At 38.7% G+C, this 21078-nt stretch overlaps 2 protein-coding genes across 4 annotated transcripts; one reads left to right on the forward strand and one right to left on the reverse strand.

The window, feature by feature from the left end:
• The first annotated feature begins 839 nt into the window (after nucleotides 1-839).
• LOC4351434 (uncharacterized) lies at nucleotides 840-4501 on the forward strand. Of its 2 annotated transcripts, XM_066306552.1 has the most exons (10): nucleotides 840-974; nucleotides 1558-1677; nucleotides 1941-2073; nucleotides 2146-2215; nucleotides 2339-2518; nucleotides 2960-3040; nucleotides 3178-3341; nucleotides 3437-3573; nucleotides 3820-3935; nucleotides 4053-4501. In XM_066306552.1, exons 2-10 carry the CDS (start codon nucleotides 1659-1661, stop codon nucleotides 4284-4286), a joined length of 1134 nt encoding a protein of 377 aa, XP_066162649.1. In that variant the 5' UTR covers nucleotides 840-974; nucleotides 1558-1658; the 3' UTR covers nucleotides 4287-4501. The 2 variants fall into 2 exon arrangements, with proteins under 2 accessions (XP_066162649.1, XP_015619970.1); XM_015764484.3 differs by lacking the exon at nucleotides 2146-2215.
• A 633-nt stretch (nucleotides 4502-5134) lies between these two features.
• On the reverse strand, nucleotides 5135-20968 carry LOC4351436 (uncharacterized). 2 transcript variants are annotated; one of them, XR_010738615.1, is made up of 35 exons: nucleotides 20694-20968; nucleotides 20123-20290; nucleotides 19940-20029; nucleotides 19423-19559; nucleotides 19254-19344; nucleotides 19030-19112; nucleotides 18842-18948; nucleotides 17898-18050; nucleotides 16939-17003; nucleotides 16678-16765; nucleotides 16433-16511; nucleotides 16233-16341; nucleotides 14986-15045; nucleotides 14523-14641; nucleotides 14045-14420; nucleotides 13784-13968; nucleotides 13624-13693; nucleotides 12600-12750; nucleotides 12330-12499; nucleotides 11902-12246; nucleotides 11081-11248; nucleotides 10679-10972; nucleotides 10104-10280; nucleotides 9704-9967; nucleotides 9469-9567; nucleotides 9182-9366; nucleotides 8737-9072; nucleotides 8418-8571; nucleotides 8218-8328; nucleotides 7897-8064; nucleotides 7096-7222; nucleotides 6649-6766; nucleotides 6431-6534; nucleotides 6271-6330; nucleotides 5135-5617 (listed from the first exon to the last, which is right to left on the reverse strand). XR_010738615.1 is itself a non-coding variant. In XM_015764482.3 (35 exons), exons 1-35 carry the CDS (start codon nucleotides 20886-20888, stop codon nucleotides 5405-5407), a joined length of 5460 nt encoding a protein of 1819 aa, XP_015619968.1. In that variant the 5' UTR covers nucleotides 20889-20968; the 3' UTR covers nucleotides 5135-5404. The 2 variants fall into 2 exon arrangements, 1 of the variants encoding a protein (XP_015619968.1); XM_015764482.3 differs by having other exon boundaries at nucleotides 6649-6807.
• Nucleotides 20969-21078: the final 110 nt, after the last annotated feature.

The following is a 21078-nucleotide window of genomic DNA, read 5'->3' on the forward strand; positions in this document are numbered from 1 at the left end:
TTTTAAAGTTGAGGGGCGTTATTTAGAATAATAGTTGAGGTGTGTAAAGTTTTCGGCCTCAATTTGATTTTTTTCCTTTTTTTTATATATACGTTGATATTATTTGTCCTTTTTTTATATTTGTTGCAAAACACGTATGTATAATTTATCTAGTGCTATAATGACGATTGCTATTTCAACCATAAATTGAATTGAATAGGACGGATGATGGTTACTCTTATAAAACACGAGGAGGAAATACATCAACAAAATCATGGCCACCACTCCTTCCAATCCGATTTTTCTTCTGGAACTCAGCTGACCACGTCTGCACTAACAGAGATCATTAAATACAAATTTGCGAATCGGGTCTCGTTGCTGTCATGAGACAAGACCACAAATCCAGATCGTATCAGCTGATTGATTCATTCTGATCTGAACATATAGACAACCATGAATATTTTTCATAATCACCATCATCATTATTCTTCGCTACAAATCTACTACTACTACATATGAAGACCATGGGTTCATGACCATGCAAATGCAATGCCAGGCTCTGCTAAGTGTTAACGGGTAATGCACAATTATCCAAAAACCGAATCCGATAAGGAGTCCGGGGTTTTTAGGTGGTCGGCTGGCCGCTCACCGAACTAGAAAACGGGAACGAGACCTACCACCAACGCCACTGCGTCCGCACAGCCCGCCAGACTCAACTCCCTGGACCGGGTCCCGTGAGCCAACTCCCACTGACACCTGGGGCCCAGGGCGCTGCACCACGGATCTCACCGTGAACCGGGTCCACGCGCGACCTCGCCGACCAGTTCCTTTCCCTTGGCGGAGACGCGGAGGCGCAAGCCGCGGCCTCCATTTTCGGCGCTCTGCTCTCTCCTTTGCGTCGGATTCAAGTAAGGCTTGTTGAGTTCGGTGCCCCATATCCCTCAATCTCGGGTGCGATTCGATCGGGTTTGCTTCGAATTCGTCGTTCGATTGAGGTATGTGATTTCTTGTTTCTTCTTGGTTCTTTCCCCTTTCTGTTCCCTGTTCTTCGTAGCAAGTATGTTGCCGATTGGCCTGCTTGATTTGGTTTCATGGAGAGGTTGCAGTGTGGGTTTGTAGTATCTTGGTTTGCTTTGAGTATTTACAAGGAAAAAAAATGAATTAATACAGAGCAGTTGGCGCTGTTCCATTTTTGCTGCTAGTTACTGGGCATCATCATATATTAGTTCATCAAGCATGGCATTTCATGATTGAATGGTTAAAGAGACCTGCTTGATGGATAATTAATTAGGGTGAGTATCTCATGTGCAATTCAATATCTAAAGAAGAAGTCTGGCCAAGTTCGAGTTCCGGTGTGCAAGCAAGCATTGCACACTGCACATTGACCATGCCGGGAGAATGGACATGGTTTGCGAGTCCCATTGGATTGGATTTCAAACGTTCCTTTCCATGCGGACTAGTGCACCATTTCTGACTATGTTCCTCAACTCCCCCACCCCGGGCGTGTCCTTTATATATTAACATATCAAGATTCATCTCAACATAGTTGTTAAAATTGTAACGCCTCCTGCTTCACAGAATGTCAAGCCTCGAGGAGCCACTTGGTCTTGGGGACCTGCCAAAGTTGAGTATTAACAGACTTGAAAGGTTCTCTCCAAGTGCCTGCAGAGCAAGTGTTGATGACAGCAACACCAACAAGTAAGTTCTAGTGTTCTACTGTTGCAAACTTTACCGTGCTACATTTCTTCCTTTCCTAGTTGTTGCTTTGTCGGTATTTTTACTTTGACGCGGAATGTTTTTCCAGTATTTCCAGAGGTTTAAGCAAATCATGTACATTTCCACCTTTGCAACACTTCTATTTTTCTTCAGGAACTTGTTAGTTTACTTTAGTGACAGTAGAATTTTATTACTGAAGTATGCCCTGAAACTCGTATGATATGACCATGTGAACTTACTTTCAGTTACAAGCATCGCAATGGTGGCAACAATCAGACGATCTTTCACAGCAGTGCTCATTCATGGCATATGCAAGGCCAATATACTGATTCATCCTGCAATGGGGTGGATATGGAGTTCAGAGCTCTTCCACGGAAGGTAGTTTGATCATGTGTAACTGAAATGGCTCATGGGTGATTGGGTGTATTCAATTTCATTTCCTTGTTATAGGTTTCATCAGACCACCTCAAATAGAAGGAATGAACTCACATGTAGCATTATGACTGTGGCAATGCAACATGTCAGTCTTCTCTATTTACCTTTATAACTAAATAAGTGAAAATGGCCGCTGATGAAGTATAGTGATCGTAATGTATTACCACAAGTTACTCCTTTTCTCAATTGATGATTAACTGGTTTTCAGGTTTTATGGGACCTTCCAAGGTTTGTGAAGATAGTTGAAGTTGGACCACGGGACGGTCTGCAAAATGAGAAGAATACTGTACCCACATCTGTAAAGATTGAACTGATACACAAATTGGTGGCTTCTGGTCTATCAGTAGTTGAAGCCACAAGTTTTGTGTCCCCAAAATGGGTGCCACAGGTAATTACTTAGATTAGGTGAAGGCGTGTACTAGTATCATACATTAATTTAAATCACAGACATTTGAGAGATTGTCACGATAGCTCTTGATTTGTTTTTTGTCAGTATTTACTCAGATTAGGTGAAGAAACGAACCGCCTTTTCTAAGAATTTAGCATGTCATGCTGCATGAGAAACTCATGCATATCTGGTAGCACTTAATTTCTCATCAGAAGTTGTTACTGATAATTCCATCTAACTTCTTTCACTATCAATTTTTTGTATGACATTAGTTTGTAAAACTTGTACCGCAAAATTTATTACATAACAAAAAATGTTAAAATTGGGACATTAGCTTGTAAAACTTGTATTGCAAAATTCATTGCAGAACAAAAACACGATAAAATTGGTAGCAGTTCAAGTTCAAATAGCTAACCTTTATCACTCAATTTGGAGTTGCAGCTAGCAGATGCAAAGGATGTGGTTGAAGGGATTAAGCATGTGCCAGATGTGCGGTTTCCAGTGTTAACTCCTAACCTCAGAGTATGTCTGGTTCTGTTCTATTATTGGGAGACTCTACAATATACTAGCACCATAGCACCAATAGACTATCTATACGTATCGTTTTTTGAAGACTTTTGATCTATTGTGATGAATCAACCTTATCTCCACTTATCCAGGGATTTGAGGCTGCTGTTGCAGCTGGTGCAAAAGAAGTTGCAGTTTTCGCATCTGCCTCTGAATCCTTTTCTAAGTCAAACCTTAATTGTACCATCAAGGAAAGCCTTGTTCGGTACCATGATGTTGTAACTTCTGCCAAGAAACATGGAATACGAATCCGTGGGTAAGTCACATAAGCTTGATGATCTATCGAGCCTGAAAGTTAAAATGAACAGACAGCAATCTGATCTGAGAATTTGCAAAATTTGATTGTCATAGGTATGTTTCATGTGTGGTTGGTTGCCCTGTTGAAGGCACAATTCATCCATCAAAGGTAGCATATGTAGCTAAGGAGCTTTATGACATGGGTTGCTCGGAGATCTCACTCGGAGACACGATTGGTGTTGGTACACCAGGTATTGATTTTGTTGCCTTTACTGCTTTCAGCATGTCATTTCCTGGTTTATATATTTTTGCGCATTTAAAACTACTTTCAAAAGCGATGATACGTTTTTTTGAAAGCATTGCAGTCCTAATCCATAAAACATGCCGACACATTACTTGCTAATCATGTGATTTCAATTGTTCGAACTTTTCTACATGATAGTATGAGCCACTTCTCATTGGGAATTTCCTGCTCCTTGTTATCTTATTTGTTTCAGGTAGCGTACTTGCTATGCTTGAAGCTGTAATGTCTTTTGTTCCAGTGGACAAGATCGCCGTCCATTTCCATGACACATACGGCCAAGCCCTTGCCAACATACTGGTCTCTCTCCAAGTAAGCAACCACACTTCACATCCTGCCAATGCCAATGAACAAACCATCTTACTGAAAAACAGACACAGAACAACCAGAAATGCTCTGTTGGTCTAACATTTCCTTTTGTATTACCAGCTGGGGATCAACATAGTGGACTCATCAGTGTCAGGACTGGGAGGCTGCCCATATGCAAAGGGCGCCACCGGCAATGTCGCGACGGAGGACGTTGTGTACATGCTCCATGGACTGGGGATAGAGACCAATGTTGACCTCAACAAGCTCATGGATGCTGGAGATTACATCTCCAAGCATCTGGGAAGGCAGTCAGGCTCCAAGACCACCACTGCTCTCCGCAAGCTAACCACTTAAGTCCCTGATGATCATAATAGGGATTCAGAAAAGAAGTCCGAAGATACATCGGTTGGCGTCAGTTTAATGTTTTTACACAAGTCATATGTGATTGTAACCTGTAAACCGTCTCAATTTAGTCCCAATATGGGTGAAAGTAAACAGAAACCATATATGTATAGACACATTTGTGTTTAAGTTCTTGGATTGAATAATCAATGCCCTTCATACAAAAATCGTTCTTTAGGATGAGTATATGTTTCCTAGCATAAGTATCACTCTCGGGTATAATAAGGTCTTGGTTCCTTTTTTGACATCCTGGTCTAAGGCTTAATATAATTAATAGAATACTCATATCAACAAGTTGCAACTTTTTTCCGGAAGCCAATCTTCAAAGAACTATGAGAGTCTAAGGTTAAGCGTGCTTGGCCTGAAGCAATTTAGGGATGGGTAACCGATCGGGAAATTCTTCCCAAGTGTGCACGAGTGAGGACAAAGTGTGTGCTTGGCCGGGAATTTCTTCCCGAGTGTGCACGAGTGAGGACAAAGTGTGTGCTTGGCCTGAAGCAATTTAGGGATGGGTGACCGATCGGGAAATTCTTCCCAAGTGTGCACGAGTGAGGACAAAGTGTGTGCTTGGCCGAGAATTTCTTCCCGAGTGTGCACGAGTGTGGACAAAGTGTGTGCTTGGCCTGGAGCAATTTAGGGATGGGTGACCGATCGGGAAATTCTTCCCGAGTTTTCACGGGCGCGTGTGTCGCAGTTGCGCAAGCATGTGTGGGCATGTGTTGGTCTGTGAGGGCAGTTTATGACCTATGAAAGCTGCCAGATGTAAGCGGGCCTGGTCTAGGAGAAGTTGAGACTTGAAAGAATCATGAAACCAATCTCTGGTAGCTCACCACTACATTCTGGGAGAAAAACATTAAATCGTAACAGCGGCAGGGCATGTTGCACAAGTGGGTTGCGGATGCAAAGCTTCAGAATTTCCTTCGGATGCAACCAGTAATGAAACGCTCATCCTATTACATGGTGATTCCAATTTGCGAGAATAACCCACCTTCCCTGGTGCTCGCGCCCTTTATACATGCGCAGCCTTGTTTTTGATATTTACTATGCCGATTTAACCTCGAGAGCTTCACTTAGTCCATCTCCATGGCTAATCCAGTGGGATCTTCGAAGTCTTTGAGAATATCCATGCATTGCTTCAAAAATGCCTTTGCTTGCTCGCTTTTTTCCGACTCACAAAGTTCAGCAAGTTCGCCTGAGAACTTGGGCCCTTTTCTGTCAACCAATGGAAAGTCTCTATACAATTTGCTCAACTCAAGGAGACACTCGGAAGCAGCGGTGTGAACCTGAGAAGAAGTTAGTCATGAGGGGGCAATTCAAACTCAGATTGCATATCCAGAAACTGCTGGTTTGTGCAATATACAGTAGTCTAATATACTCTAGCATAGTATGTAACAATTATATTTTACATAAATCTTGGATAGCTCGTCCTTTCAAGATATAAATTATATGTTACAGTCAGTGCAAGAAACCTTGTAACTGTTTGTTCTAAAATCAGTGAAGCCAAAAACAAGCATATGAACTGTTACATAAAGAAGCAAAGCAGTAATCTGTAAACCATGTGCACCAGGGTTCATCAAACCACCAGACTAGCCACCTTTTTTTTTTCTAAAGACAAGTTCTTATTTTTCCCTGAATATTTGATGAATAATTTTGTATCATCTCTAAATAATCTATAAAAAAACTGGTGCCAAATGGTGTTATGCAATCATCAAATTTAGTATAACACCCACAACAGCTCCGTCCAGTGCAATTTCAGTTCACATGCTCCCATTGCCATAAAACATACAAGTAGTAAACTACAATATGTTTATTCATTAGAAGGAAGACAACAAATTATCTTATGGTGAAACTTTAAAAGTGCTATATGAGATTGTAATAAATATGAGCAAACACAATATAATATGAATTGGTGAGGGCTAGATATACTGATGATTACCTGAGCAATCTTAACTAAGCGTATGACATCCACAACTTTTGGTGCTGTTGAATGAAATAACTGAACGGTCAAATTAAAAGAAATTTGTCAGGAAAATGAAGAAACCAAATACTGAACTAAAGAGTACAGTTGTGTAGGACTAAACAACTATGTGATGTACCTCCTCAACCAAGTAAGTTGTTTCCTCAGGCCAAGTGTTATTACCATCTGAATTCTGGAATTTATAGCACAACTCTTTGATACACAAGAACGATGACAACTTAACTGCACATAGAAATCCATAAAAAAAGCATCAATGATAGTGGTGATGTATCAAATAAGTGAGATTCAAAAACAGTTGCATAGAATTATAATAGATCTTGCATACAAGATACATACTCTGCCAACTCTCCTCGGGGGATAGAGAATTTAAAATAATTTCCAGGATATTCTTCCTTTGGTTGATAATATCTTGCAGGAAAGCAACAGTGATTGAAGATGCTACACAGTTGAGCACCTTATCAAGAGAAACAGAAACACCTTCAGTTTCATCTTGCTCTGCAGAAGACAGTAATACATAAAAAATAAAGGAGGATAAGTGGCTTTTGAAGTCATGCACGTATGCTGCATTAAGGGCAACAATGTATAGTTCTAAAGTTGTCTTGTTAAGCCGATCCCATCAAGGTTTTCAAACATTGTGTTGTGATGGCAACTATCAGTACTATATCATATTTATGTGATAAAGAATGAGATAATAAAATAGAAGTTCTAGTATTCATTTACAAGATGTTTCATCCAGCATTGACATTAGTTGAATGCAGTGAGGGGCTGGAATTAATGACTGACCAGCACTAGAGGATGCAGTGAGTGAAGATGAGTTCCTTGTTTTACAAATGACAGATCGATTAGAAACCTCATACAGCATAGGAAAAACAATATTGAAGAATCCTGGATCTTTGAATGCTGTAATCACCTGAAAAGTGGTAAAGAAAGAAAAAGAAAACTAAGTAAATTCTAATATATAGAAAATGTCAAAATGCCATCCCAACACAACACCTAAACCCGATGAATGTCTTTTGTGAAAATATAACACTGACAATCTAGATTGCTCCCCATAATATTTTGAGAAGAGAGCTGTTTGCAATATTTCCGGAAAGATCTTCAAACTAAATACCCACTCCCTCCGTTTCATATTATAAGTTGTTTTGACTTTTTTCCTATTCAAACTTTATTAAGTTTGCCCAAATTTATAGAAAAATTTAGCAACATCTAAAACACCAAATCAGTTTCATTAAATCTAACATTGAATATATTTTGGTCATATGTTTGTTTTGTGGTGAAAATGCTAATATTGTTTTTCTATAAACTTGGTCTAACTTAAATAAATTTGACTAGGAAAAAAGTCAAAACGACTTATAATATGAAACGGAGGGAGTATTAAGCATGAAAGTAATTTTCTCATCAATTTTGTTGCATCTAAGATCATAAACCTTTTGAGCACTAGGTTAAGAACACAGCTATCTAACAGCTAAAAATCCTTTTATCAAAGAAAAGTCTGGTCCACAAACAGTAAAATGCTTTAGAGTATCCACTAGCCACAAATTTCAGTTTCACATAGAGATCAGGGTAGAGAAGAGAGATACTTACTTGCTGCAAACACGAGAAAGCTGCTTCACGGTACAATTTTGACTTCCTACTGCATGCAGCACAAACAGCATTTAGAATAACACTAGGCATGCCAGAGTCTTCTGCACTCATAGCAGTATGGCAGCTCGAACAAAGTGCAGCGAGTGCATCCAGAATAGCATCTTTTCCCTGTGGTAATTCATGGCGAAAAAAATGAATTATGAACCTAGTCATGGATAATGTTTCTTGAAAATCTCTAAGCATTCCATCCTATTTTATTCCATGAATAAAAGGAAAGATTCACTGATATGCCACAGATAGAAAAATCATAGTACTACTTACCTCCCAAAATCGACCAGGTAGTTCTTTCAAAAGTGATTCAAGAATATTATTGTGGTGCACAGACAGGGATTCTCCTAGAGCATCACATAGTTTTTTTATAGCCTTGGCTGACTGCAAGTAGCACACAGTATCGTAAGTGTATTCCAAGCTATGATACTTTTATGTGTATAGACAGTAAAATAATGAAATAGAGGCTTCACCTTTCTCTTCCCAGCCCATGATGACGAGGACATGGAATCACACAAAAGAGAGATAATTTCTGGTAAGTATAACTGTAGGGTTACTCTTTCGCTACTAGGAATATCCTCCCAAAGTTCTCCATACAATGCACCGATGTCTTTGTCATCATCAAATCTGAAAATAAGTTTTGTTATTGCAGAGTACAGTTCAAAGAACATGTGCATTTCAAGTTTCTGTGATAGACTGATAGTGAACTTCAAAACACATTAATATCTGTAATACCATTAGCAATGGTAGAGAAGATAAAAGGCTAAGATAAGACTACATGCGTTCACATACCTTGAAGCAAAAATTACTGGGAGAACAACTGCATTGTATCCACTAAGAATATCTGCTGCATTGCTTAAATAAGATTTAATAAGAATTGCAGCAGACAACTGAGCATTTTTTTCACCTAAATGCAGAGAAGTGGTATCTTCAATAAGTTTCTGAGCCTGAGAAGGGCTGGCATATTTTAAGACTGCAGCACAAGATGATGCAAAGGCCCTTTTAGCTGCAGAACTCTTTTCCTCCAGAACAGCACTATACAGTAACCTCAGCAATGTTGCCGCATATGGCTTGATTTCAACCATGACCTTCTGTACTAACAAGGTGATGAAGCTAGCAACACCAACCCTGAAATAAGACAAACATAAAATGAATGACAATAAGATTGAAGTACATGAAAAGCAACAATTTATTATTTCAATTATACTACAAGGTTCATAGTAGCATCAAAACTAACCTTGTATTAAGACCAACAGCAGATTTAACCATTTGAGCCAGACGAGGAACTAAAAGATCCAGTGATTCTTTGTCAAAAACTTTTAAACAGATATCAAGGGTTTCCCACATCGGAGAATCTTTAGCCACAGCTATACGCAAGCTCTCAAGCTTTTCAGTTTGGATGCCAGCATTTCCTGCATGCATCTTTGGTCCAAATTCAGAAATGAGTGAAGTATAGAAACTGTTAATTGTCTTGGAAAATCACTACCCATCCGTGCTTAACAAAAACCAAGAAAAGTAGCATACCTCAACATAGTTCAATCTTTGATCCTCCAGACTTGATAAGCATTCGAGCATACAGCTGACAAGTTCTGACAGATGTGGCTTAAGTGCAGGGCCAGCCCCCTGTGAACATCGGGCAGTTAGTTCATGTAATTCAATTCATGACAGCAGCATACATAAAGAAAATTACAGTGGAGCAAAAAATTGCCACTAAAATGTTAATGCAGATAACTTTTTTTGAATTTGACAATGAGTATACCTTAGCAAGCTTCATAACCAAACTTATAGATGCCTTTTGAACACTTGAAACTTTACTGAGTATGCCTTCAGAAAGCAAGTATGGCAGTACAATGTTCATTGTTTCATTTGCATCAGATGAAGTAGTAAGTGACACATCACAGAGCCTAACTGTCAACAAGCTTACAGCTCGGCACAAACTGTCACCAGCATTTCGCACAGTTTCCTTAATATCATCCATTGCTCGGAAGGTGGTAATCCATATTTTTCTCAAATGCTTAGAAACCTTAACAAAGGGAAAGATAAGCAATATTTTATTCTCAAAATAAATCCAAAACCAGTTATTCATAGCTTATGCAAAACAACATAGTTACATAAATTTTTTTTTAAAAAAATCAAAATTAGCAAAACAAATTAACTACCTGACCATATCTTCGACCTTGAATAATGTCTGCAAGTGCAAGACATGAAGCTTCACGTGAACGCCAAAGCCTCGATCCAGATTGAACCAATAAATCTTCTACTATTAGATCATAATGTTCATCTATTGTTTTTTTTGGATCTGCAACAATTAATTTCCATATGTGTGCCATAGAATCCTAGAATGAAATACAAAGTGTCAGTTAGCTAGGAAGAACCATTTTTGAAATAGTTAAGTGATCAAAATCAGATAATCTGAGCTGTCTGATGCACTGTAGTACTTCCTGACTGCCTTGGATTCTATATGAACAAGAAGACCGCATTATACTTTTATATCTATACACTATTGGAAAAAACAAACCAATAATTCTCTAGGTAAGATTACAAACATGCATACGACCTCAGCTGTGGAGTTGCTGAAATTTTGCAGGCCATAGCTAACAAGATTCATACTCACTTTGGTGCAATGAAGGATCATAAGGTTATAGCATACAAACACTTTAAGAACTTAAACCAAACACAAAAATCAGAAAACAAAACACGGCATATGTGATAATGGAAGTGTATAGTTCAATACCTGGATGTTCTTATCAGGATCATATTGGTAACGGACAAGCCTGGGAATTAAGGTATGCAGATGAGGCTGAAGTGCCTCACCAGCTTGCTTGGCTATCTTGGAAAACCCAAAAGCAGCACCCCTCTTGGAATTGATAGCAGCCTGATAGTTAGCTAGATCCATAAACTTGTATATTAAGTCAGGTTGGCCCATCTCGTTGGCAAGGCTACAAAGTTCCTTGTATGTGCTAAGCTTTCCTCCAGTAGGATTATTGCCAATAGTTCCTTCTTGAAAAACCTCTGAATCCTCCATCAGCTAATGCAGACAGAGAAAACATTAATCATTTTACAGTTTTTTTTTTGGGTACGGGTTCGGGGGTATTCCAGGTTCTCTCAAAATGGAAACTGGAAACATAGTGTGCACCTTGATGGCCCTTTTCTTTTTTGCTGCGCCAGACAGTGTATTCACGAGAGCATGAACCAGCTGCTCCTTCATAGATGCATCACCAAGCTCATATACAATACTCATGCCTTGGGATGCCAGATCTTGTGTAAGATCATTCTGATCACCAAGAAGGTGGGTAAGGGCTTCCTATAAAAGGAATGAACTTCAAAAGGTAAGCAGAAACCTAGAGCAAACTGTTATACGCTGGAATGAACATAATGATACAAGATAGAAGACATTTAGAAGAGAAACATATAATGACAGCAAAAGACAAAGTTTGAATATGAGAATAGCTCAACATTAAAGGACACTCTTTCACCCCAAGACAGGGACCCCACTAACTGAAAACACTACACTACATCAGTATATGCATGCACAATTTGTAGAATCAAATACTCAAAGTTTCTGGTTTTCTTCAACTGAAATGCGTAAACACCATTGAGGATAAAACCTAAAAAGAAGTGCACTTGGACATGGATCAAGTCTAAACATAGGTGATTGTATCAGTACTGAAATTAATATTTTTCAGTGACAGCTTGACAGCTGAAACCTCTGAGGAACTCTGAATTATACTATAAGCAAGCACATGTTTTAGATGAAAGGTACACAATTATTAACAGTTGTTGGCTTCTGTGCCCTGTCCAGCATACTGGCATTGTTTTAATTTTAGGACAGATTAATAATTCACACAACCTATGGTGTATCAATTCTAATGTAAACTTTGGAGTGCACCACTCTTGTTTGTCCTAAGATATAGTACTTCTACAATGATAAATATATGTTATTATTGATTGGCAGACCTGAATTTGTGGAAGTAGTTCAAGGATCTTTGGATGCTGACCACAGTACATTGTAAGTGAGACCAACCAGACAGTACCTGCGCACCTTTCCTCTTTTCTACTGCTATAAATTAGTGTATCAAATAACCGTTTTATAATTTCTTCTCGAGCCATTGCGTGTGCTTCTTCACAATCACTTCCTTTATTAGAGTTACTCGAGACAAGTAGGGGTGCATCACCAGTAAGATAGTTTGTGGCCTGGGAAAGGGAGACAAAGTTCGTTTCTAGTATTACATCTGTGGTCACAGGAACTTCCCCCCATATAAAAGATAGGGCCTCCCCGGCTGCAAAAAGAACATCTTCCACCTGAATAATGATATTTAGGAATAGAATATTGTCAAATATAGAATATTTTCAACCACAAATTTTGAATTTATCAAAAGAACTACCTTAGAGCGTGAAAGACTAAAAATTAAGTCCAATGCATTATTCAGGTGTGCAAATGACAACTCGTTCCAAGATAGGTGTCCCAGCGATATCAAAATCTTTTGTTTAGCTTTAGTATCATTTTCTGAAAGCAGCTTAGCCAGCTTCTCATTCAGGATTGTTAAAAGTGCAGCTGCAAGTCAAACGAAATTAGCTTAAACAAATACATAGTAGAGGAAGCTGGTGAGTAGCACAGTTCACGTCTATCAGAAGTGCGAGGAAACACATTTTACCTTGAGAGGAATTTCGATTAATAGAAGGCAATAAACAACGGAGACCAATATGACCAAGAGCTTCCATCGCAGTGGATGCCAATGCTGAACCCTCAGACTCGACAACTTTTACAAGAACATCAATTGATTTCTGCACTATTTCTTCAGTTATCTGTACATATTCATAAAAAATAACAGCACAGTAGCCCTCAGTTGCATTCATTACATATATTTTTACAGTGCAAAGGATTATCGAAGACTGATGAAAAAGCACCATTCTTGCCACCATCTAAACACGAGGAAGGACACAACAAAATAGGTAATGCGTTGGTTTACTGAGCTATGGACTTATTTTGCCAGCATGGTAGATCGCCTTTGTCAGTTCATCTCTAGTTAGGAATGCAAGCCAAACTTAACCCAGTGGATTAGAATTCTTAACTGCCTAGCTACAGACTCCCTTGTGCCTTCTTCCCTGGGGCACCCCAGCCACTTTGGCACATTAACCGCCCAAGAAACCAGCACGGGAATACCCTAAAATTAACTAAAGATTTATATTAGGAAAAAAACAGAGAGAGAATAAAAATAAAAATCAACATAGTTTCTTGTGTTGTCCTATAGTTTTGTGAACAACTGAACATTGTATGGCATAGGTAAATTATAATGTAATTCATCCCTTTCTTTCTTCGAATCCCCAATCTCAAAACACATTTAACTTATGGAAAGAGAAGTACTACTCTCATTCTTTCCCTGCCTGCAATTCTGTCCCTCACATGACACTCCAAACAAGAACCGTCTTACACTAGTCCATTTCGCTATCATATTCTTAGTACTAGAGAATAACAAAAAGGATTCTCATGGATGGTATTACTAATGGGATGTCCATCAAGTCGTTCTGATATAACACCATTAAATTATATTCAAGATAGGTTTAACGGTGTCAAGTGAACAGCGAATGCACTAAACTTTCATGTAAAGCACATGTAGCAAAGAAATGACATAAACAAACTGCAAAAAAAATAGTATCATGAAAGAAGCATAAACTTACATAAGATTCTTTTAAACAACCAGCAGTTATATACCCAATTGCACATAACAATCCATGGTAATTTTCGAATCTGGTGCAATTCATCAAATATCCACGTGAATTAGAAGTAGCATAACAGTACAGAGAAAATGGATTTGTGTTTTAAATTTCTCTTCCATACCTTGATGGGCGATTTTGATCAAATGTTGAAGTGAGCTCAGAGAGAAGATCCAGTGCAGCAGTGCTTGAAAGGGCTGAAGAAGTAATACCAAGCAGACGTGAAGTTGCTTCACGAGCATCAGCATCAACATGGCCCAGTAAAGTTCTTAGCCAAAGTAAACGGTTCACATAGCGCGATGACACCAACTAAAATTAAAAAAGGAAAAGTTTAAACATGTGAAGAAAGCATAGTTTGCTTTAACAAATAATATAGGACAGAAACCTTTGGTTGACGAGAGGAAATATCGACCAATGACTTCAAGGCCAATGCATGAAGTTCACTAGATCCTTCATATGACATGGCATGTTCTAAAATGATACACAATTTTGATACTGGACAATTAGATAGATCTTCTTGAAGAAAATCCGAGCCATCACTTTTCTGAAAGCACTTCATTAGAAACTTTATCATTGCAAGAAATGTTTTTGTTGGGAAAAGCAATTTTCCGTTCCTCTGCTCATCACAGTGTAGCAACTGAGGCTGTTGGCTGTATACATAATTTACCATGTCTGCAATATCAGGATAGTTGGAATCAGTTGCTATTGCAGATGACTCCCTTTCATCATTTAACAGATTCAGACCAGTTAAAGCCATTTCCCTGATGACAAACATAATCATATAATTATATTTTTTAAAAAAAATAAATAGAAACCAAAGGAAACAAGATGTCAACAACTCGGCAAGATCTTTTCTAACAAACCTTATGTCCAGTTTTACATCTGAAGCACCAAGCATGCAAATGTATCGGCTTGGGCAGTGCTTCATATCGTATAGTGTTGTTGCCCATCTTACAGCAGAAAATCGGACCTCACTTTGCTCCTTGAAGAAAAAATAGGATAAAAAATGTAAAATCACAAAAGTATGCAAAATCTAAATGACTAAAAGTACTTGCATTCCTCGAACAGTAGGGTTCAACTTTCAACTATCACAAAAGTAAGAAGATATAGTTGTATTCCAATAGAACTTCTCATCAGGCCAATCAACAACATATAAACAATAAAATATTCCATCTTTTCAAACTATTGCTTTCACGTATATCTAGATGAGTCTGAGAAAAATAATAGAAGTAACACCCACAAATTCAACTGTAGATAGGAAAATTTTGATGCAGCTGTGGGCTCTTGAGTATTTAAGAATCTACAATGACAAGAATGGGAACTTACCATTTGAGAATTTTCCAAGAGAAGTGCCTCAAGATCCTTCAATATTACAACCGAAGCACCCTGGTAAGAAAAAAGGAAATCACAAATATATTTCCAGAAAAAGTGGAGTAACATAACAGCATATGAATGACACTGACTGAAGACATGATGCAGTAACAGGACAAAGCAATAAATATTACAAGTCACAAGTATGTAAAACCCAAAAATGTCAACACTCAACAGAACATTTGCCTTCTTGTATCTTCCCTCTGTGCCGAATACATTCTCTAGTGGCTGCATTTATAGATCAGACAGCAAGAATCCCGAACAATTTAAGAAGAATACCTCAACTAATGATTATCTCCTGATTAAACTTATCTCTTAACCAAACCCAAGGACTTATCTGTCGATCTCTGTTGCAAGCTGAACTGGTAATCTCCTCCAATCCTCCCTCAACTGCTAGACAATCATGGCATGTACCTACTTACCACTACCCCATACCATGCAAAGCCCACCCTCCCTCCCTCAGTTCATGGAACTTGTGAGCACTATATTTCTACTTCTTGCCAAGGCTCTTCCTCAGCACGTATCTGTTACACTCCAGGCGGTACTAACTTTGATGTCAGGAAATGAGTTAGATACACGCTGTTATAATTAGAACGAAGAACACATTCAACGAATAACTATTTCAAGTCACATGTTAAGATTTTCTTTCCGTAAAATAATAGCAAGAATACAAAATTGCAATTTACAAGGCATCTTTTAGCATCTAGCCAAGCCAGAACTTGGAGGTCCATATGCGTGTGTGCGTGAATGGATGGGGGTGGGTTAGTCAGTTTATGTTGGCTGTGAAAGGTGTGAGTGTGACAATGCAGCATACAAAACTTGGTGTATGAAGGCAATTCCAGGTTAACCCAACTGCAGCAAACGAGATCAAAAGCTTCAAAGAATTGCAATGTATGTGGTTTAATCCAGCAAAGTGGATAGATTGTACCATGTTTGGACCATGGGGCGTCACGATCCGTTCATGTGCTTCATCAACAAAACTAATAAGTTTGTTCCGCATCAAGTCATTAGTCAACTACAGCGTAAAAATATCTGACCATTCAAAATAATGAGAAATGTCAAGGACAGAAGTACAGCACCCTAGGGAAATCACTACACCCTCGAAACACATTTCACAACCATCTTTTGCCAACATTTTAACAGGTCAGGACAGCAGTACAGCACCATTTTGGGGGAAATTAGCATATCCTACAAGTAAGTACCTTATATGCTGTAGCAAGGGCAGTAGCTGCCTCCTGAATTGTCAAACGAAGAGATTGCTCCTCTAATCTTAAAGCAGTAAAGAGTCGTATAGCCATGTCAGTTTTGTTGCTGCAATGTTCATAAAAAGTAGAAAAAATCAGTCTCCATAACAGAAATGAATCATGAGGCAAGAAAGCAGAAGAGTAAGAAAAGGGCATACCTGAATAAATTAGGCATGCGAGTGGCAAGCAAACCAATTGCCTGGTATGCAAATATTTTAATATCCCTACTGGAAGAATCTGGACATAAAGGAAATCAATAAATCATTCACTGTTTCTCAACTTATTTGACATGGCAAAATAGGAAGTCAAAGAAGTGTTAAAACCCAAGTAATTCAAAGCAAAGGAATGTGAAGATAAATCACATGCATGCCTAAACAAGTAGAGTCGATGACAAGTGCAAAACCTGCTTCAGTAGTGGAAGAACCATCAAGTGAACGTAATATTCCACTGAGAATGACTGGACCAATTAACTTTAGCTGGTCATTTGCTGCCTAAATCAATAAGGAAACAATGATAATTGATAAAAGTTTGAGACCATGAAACAAGGTTGACAGAAAGGAACAGAACTGCTCCAAGTGAAAAAGCTAAAATTGGAAGAGCACAAGTAAAGAATGCTAGAAGCTAATCAATGTTGGTGAACTGAAAACATACAAAGTGCACCTACATGTTTGAAAACCCAGACAGTGAACTCCATCCCTAACTGCTTCAGCCTTGAAGTAGTCCCGTTTCCTTCAGGCATAGAAACACAGCAGAAACAAATATGAGTTTAGTAACGATACATGGCATGCTGAAGTTGAGTTATTGCCTTGCTGAAACGTCAATTGAGTAGTTTTAGCAATGAATTGAATGCAACATAACAAGAAATATCATAGAATGTGTTCCATATCATAGAAATAGACACTTAAAAAGCAAATGGAGTGCTCATCTTGCATTTCCCTCTTTAAAGGAAGTCATGCATATATGTGTTATGGGCTGCGCAATTGATTTGGGGATAAAGATTATTAGTTTCTATGTTAGATATTTCATGGAAGTAGATGGCTATATCCAAGGTATGATTTTATTTAGTTTCTATCATTTGGGCTCTAGCACCTCTATATAAGGATGTCACTGTTAGCAAGAAAAAATATCAATCCATTTTCCTCAATGTTCTGCATCCCAGTCTATGCCTACTTCTCATCCCAGGGAGCCGCTGCCACCTTGCTATCCTCCTAATGGTGTTTATCCTCCATGAACCCTAGCCCATATCTTTCAACTCTTTCACTTGTTCCAGATATAAATTTCTAGGCCCACCTTTATCTTTTATCATTCTATTGTAATGTATGCTGTACATTATTGTTAATTTGATATTAATAGTTTTTCAGAAGATCATCCTCTGCAGCTCCTACCATTCCATAAAACTCTAAAAGATGCTTAAAAGAAAGATTATTGTACAAAATGACAAACATACCAAATCAGTTTCTATGTACTACTTAAAGATGCGGTTTGGTGATGTAAATAATCAAAACTAGTAAAAGAGTGCATTTGTTAATACACAGCTTATTAAAATTTCATTTTATTGGTCATGACAACAAATAAGAAAACTAAAATAAATACACAAAGTAAAAATATATATAAACAGAATACCATAGATGCAGCCAAAGATGCACTGAAGTGTGTACGGGAATGCGTTTGCTGCAGCAATCGATCGGCAGAAAACACCCATAAGGCGGACTCGCAGTGAACTATGTGCTGGGGCGACTTTCAGCTCTGCAGCTATATTTTCTGCACTTGCAGTACCTGAGGCAAAAGAGAACAGTATCTATCATATACCATGAGAAACCACAAATATTCAGATTTGCACTGATAAAAACAAGAAAGAGATTTTTACAAAACAAAATAAAGAGAAGCATTGTGTACATGTTGGTACAGGAGAGTGCAATGTGCAAATGCTGGCCTGCTAACATACACAAACCTTTACAAAATGTAAGGCTTACTTTGGATGGGAACAAGGATTAAGAAGGGTATGAAAACAAGAGAAGGAGAGGACATGACCTTGTTATCTCAGTTAAAAATACGGAAGAGAACAGTTAGTTAGAACATTAGTTATAATTACAAGGTGAGAGAAGATGGTGTAAAAAGGATCAGTAAATTCTCATGAGTGATATATTTTAAATGAAACTTGTTGGAGGGGTACCCCCAATGACCTACTGCTTCGGGACTAGGCTAGAGGAAATATGTTCATGGAATAGACATGTGCTGTACCAAAAGGACCTTGCTAGAGTTATGAAGATGAGGGGCAACAAAGGTATCCGCACCCATCTTTTGACCATGCAACAATAAAGCTCGAAAAAACTATAAAGCCTTCTATATATATTTTGAAGTGGAGGCAAAGTTATACTAGATAATTTTAATTTTAGCTTTGCCCTTTATGTAAGGAACTGGATTTCAACAATGCATTTTAGTCACCTCAAGGACAGAATAACATATGCCACCCAACAAAAATGACAATACATAAGAACAAAGTGACAGTATTATATTGAAATATAAATTTGCTTGAGTTAGCATGCTACAAAATCCTTAATCCATACCATTGAACAGTGTGAACAGTTTCTTCATAAGGTTGGAATCTTCTAGGTTCACAGCTGAAGCTTTGCGCTTTAATAACTCCTCTCCTCTCTTAGTAACTGACTCTTGACTTCATTGAAACAATGATCCGCATGATTAATGATCCGTACAAACATTTCAGTGGATTGTAAACATAATTCCAAAAAAGTACCTATCCGAAGCAGCAGCTAAATAAAGAGGGTAAACAATCTCTGGTGCCAACTGCATAGCTTCAATGACGTTCAAGATTCCTAGCTGAAGATATCACAAGTGAAATTCAACTGTAAGAAGGTGCAGTTACTATACTCAAGGACTTAAAATGTGCGAATGTATATGCTGACATGATTGCATACACAGGCATAGCATGAATAAATGATACATGCATTTCTGTATTACCTTTCTTGATGTAAGTGTGTCACCTTTTAGTGGCTGCTTTCCAGTAACACGATCTGATTGAGCAACCGAAAGTCCAGCCGGGCATCCAACACTGAAGAATACTAGCAGTCAACTCTCCATAAATCAAAAAAAGTTTCATACTTGTACCTAATTTAGCAAGGAAACCTACCCTTGAGGTGGTGTTTGATACACTACTGTGTGAAAACAGAAGTCAGCGAAGACTAGATCATCATTAGATCCACTTATGGATTGATATTTTGAAGCAACATTGTCACCCACCTTATGTGTGTTACATTCACCAATAGCCTGACAACAAGATTTAAAAAAACAGAGAAAAACTAGCAAGCTTTTTAGGATGCAGATACACCAAAGGAAGAAAAGAAAACTATGAGTAACTTATCAAAAATCATTATAGACTTGACTAAATTCAATGCCATGGGCTGATGATAGAAAAAAGCTGATAATGATCAATTTAGTATGTGCATCAACTTTATGATTTTGACTGGAAGGGTGAGATTTGGTTGTTGCCAGTCCATGTGTAACCTAGTAAACTACATAATTTTGCCGGATCCTTTCCTTGAATTCTTCAATGGAAACCATTTAAACCAATGTACATATTTTTGCTGATCATGTGTAATCGTGTAAACTCTGTGGTGGACAGCAGTCTTAATTAAATTGTGACAAACCTTCACCACAAGTCTCAAGATGATTCCCTGATGCTGCTCTGTAACATTTGATATGTTGATTAAAAGATCAGGTGCTATGCTTCCCTTGTCCTGTTACAGAATGTTAACTTCATGTTGTTGGCTTTGCAGAAAAGGTAAAACAGCCTAGAGAAAATGAGAAACAAACGAAGCAGAATAGGATACCTCACTTAGCAGACGTTCAAATGCCATCTCAATATAAACAATGCAAAAATTCCGGACTATTGTGGAGGAAGTAGATTCAGTATAAATCCTCCATAAATCCAGCATGGGCAGTGAAATCTCAGGCCTGTGCTTCACCCGTTTGTTAATGTGGCTGAGAATTTCCATAACCTAATGGAGTCCAAAAATGGTATTATTTTCCATTACATGCCATTGTCTAATTGACATGGAAATTATGCTATAGAATCATGCAAAGAACTGAAGGAAAACAGGACTGGCACTCTGCTACTCTGAACTGGTTCAGGTTACAGTAACAAATGCAAGTAATTCTTGCAACATAAAGCACAATAGTCTCTCTAATTACGTCGTTTAGAAGATTATGTGTACATGAACAAATCACTAAAACAGTATAATAGGCACTGTTGCTCGAATTTCATCAAATTGAAGCAGGAACATTGTAAACATCACCAACCAAGAGACCAACTAAACCAACCGAAGCAGAATAATGACACCTACACATATGTCTCACATACAAACTTCAATAGATTCAGGACCTGAGGAACGGTATACTTACGAGCTTGCGGACGGATGCGGCGGGGGAGGCGAGCGAGGTGATGGCGTAGGGGAGGACGCGGGCGAGCAGCGGCGCGAGCCGCGCGTCTTCGGCGAGGGCCAGCCGCGTCAGCATCCGGTCCAGCGCCTCCTCCCTCTCCGCGTCGGTCTGCGCCGCCGCCGCCGCGGCGGCCGCCGGCGACGATGTCTCCGCCATCTCTCTCCCGGCGATGTTGGACTCAGCTGCTCAGTCGCCCGTGTTTCCTTCCACCACAAGAAGGTTAGAAGAAGAAAGATGGTCGAGTCGGGTTCGAGTCCAAACCGCTCAAAACGAGAGGGGGATCGTGTCGGGCTCGGGTCCGACCCACACGAGTCGGTACACTCGAGAACGAAACGAAACGAAACCC

Source organism: Oryza sativa, chromosome 12 (assembly GCF_034140825.1).
Source record: "Oryza sativa Japonica Group chromosome 12, ASM3414082v1".
NCBI lineage: Eukaryota > Viridiplantae > Streptophyta > Magnoliopsida > Poales > Poaceae > Oryza > Oryza sativa.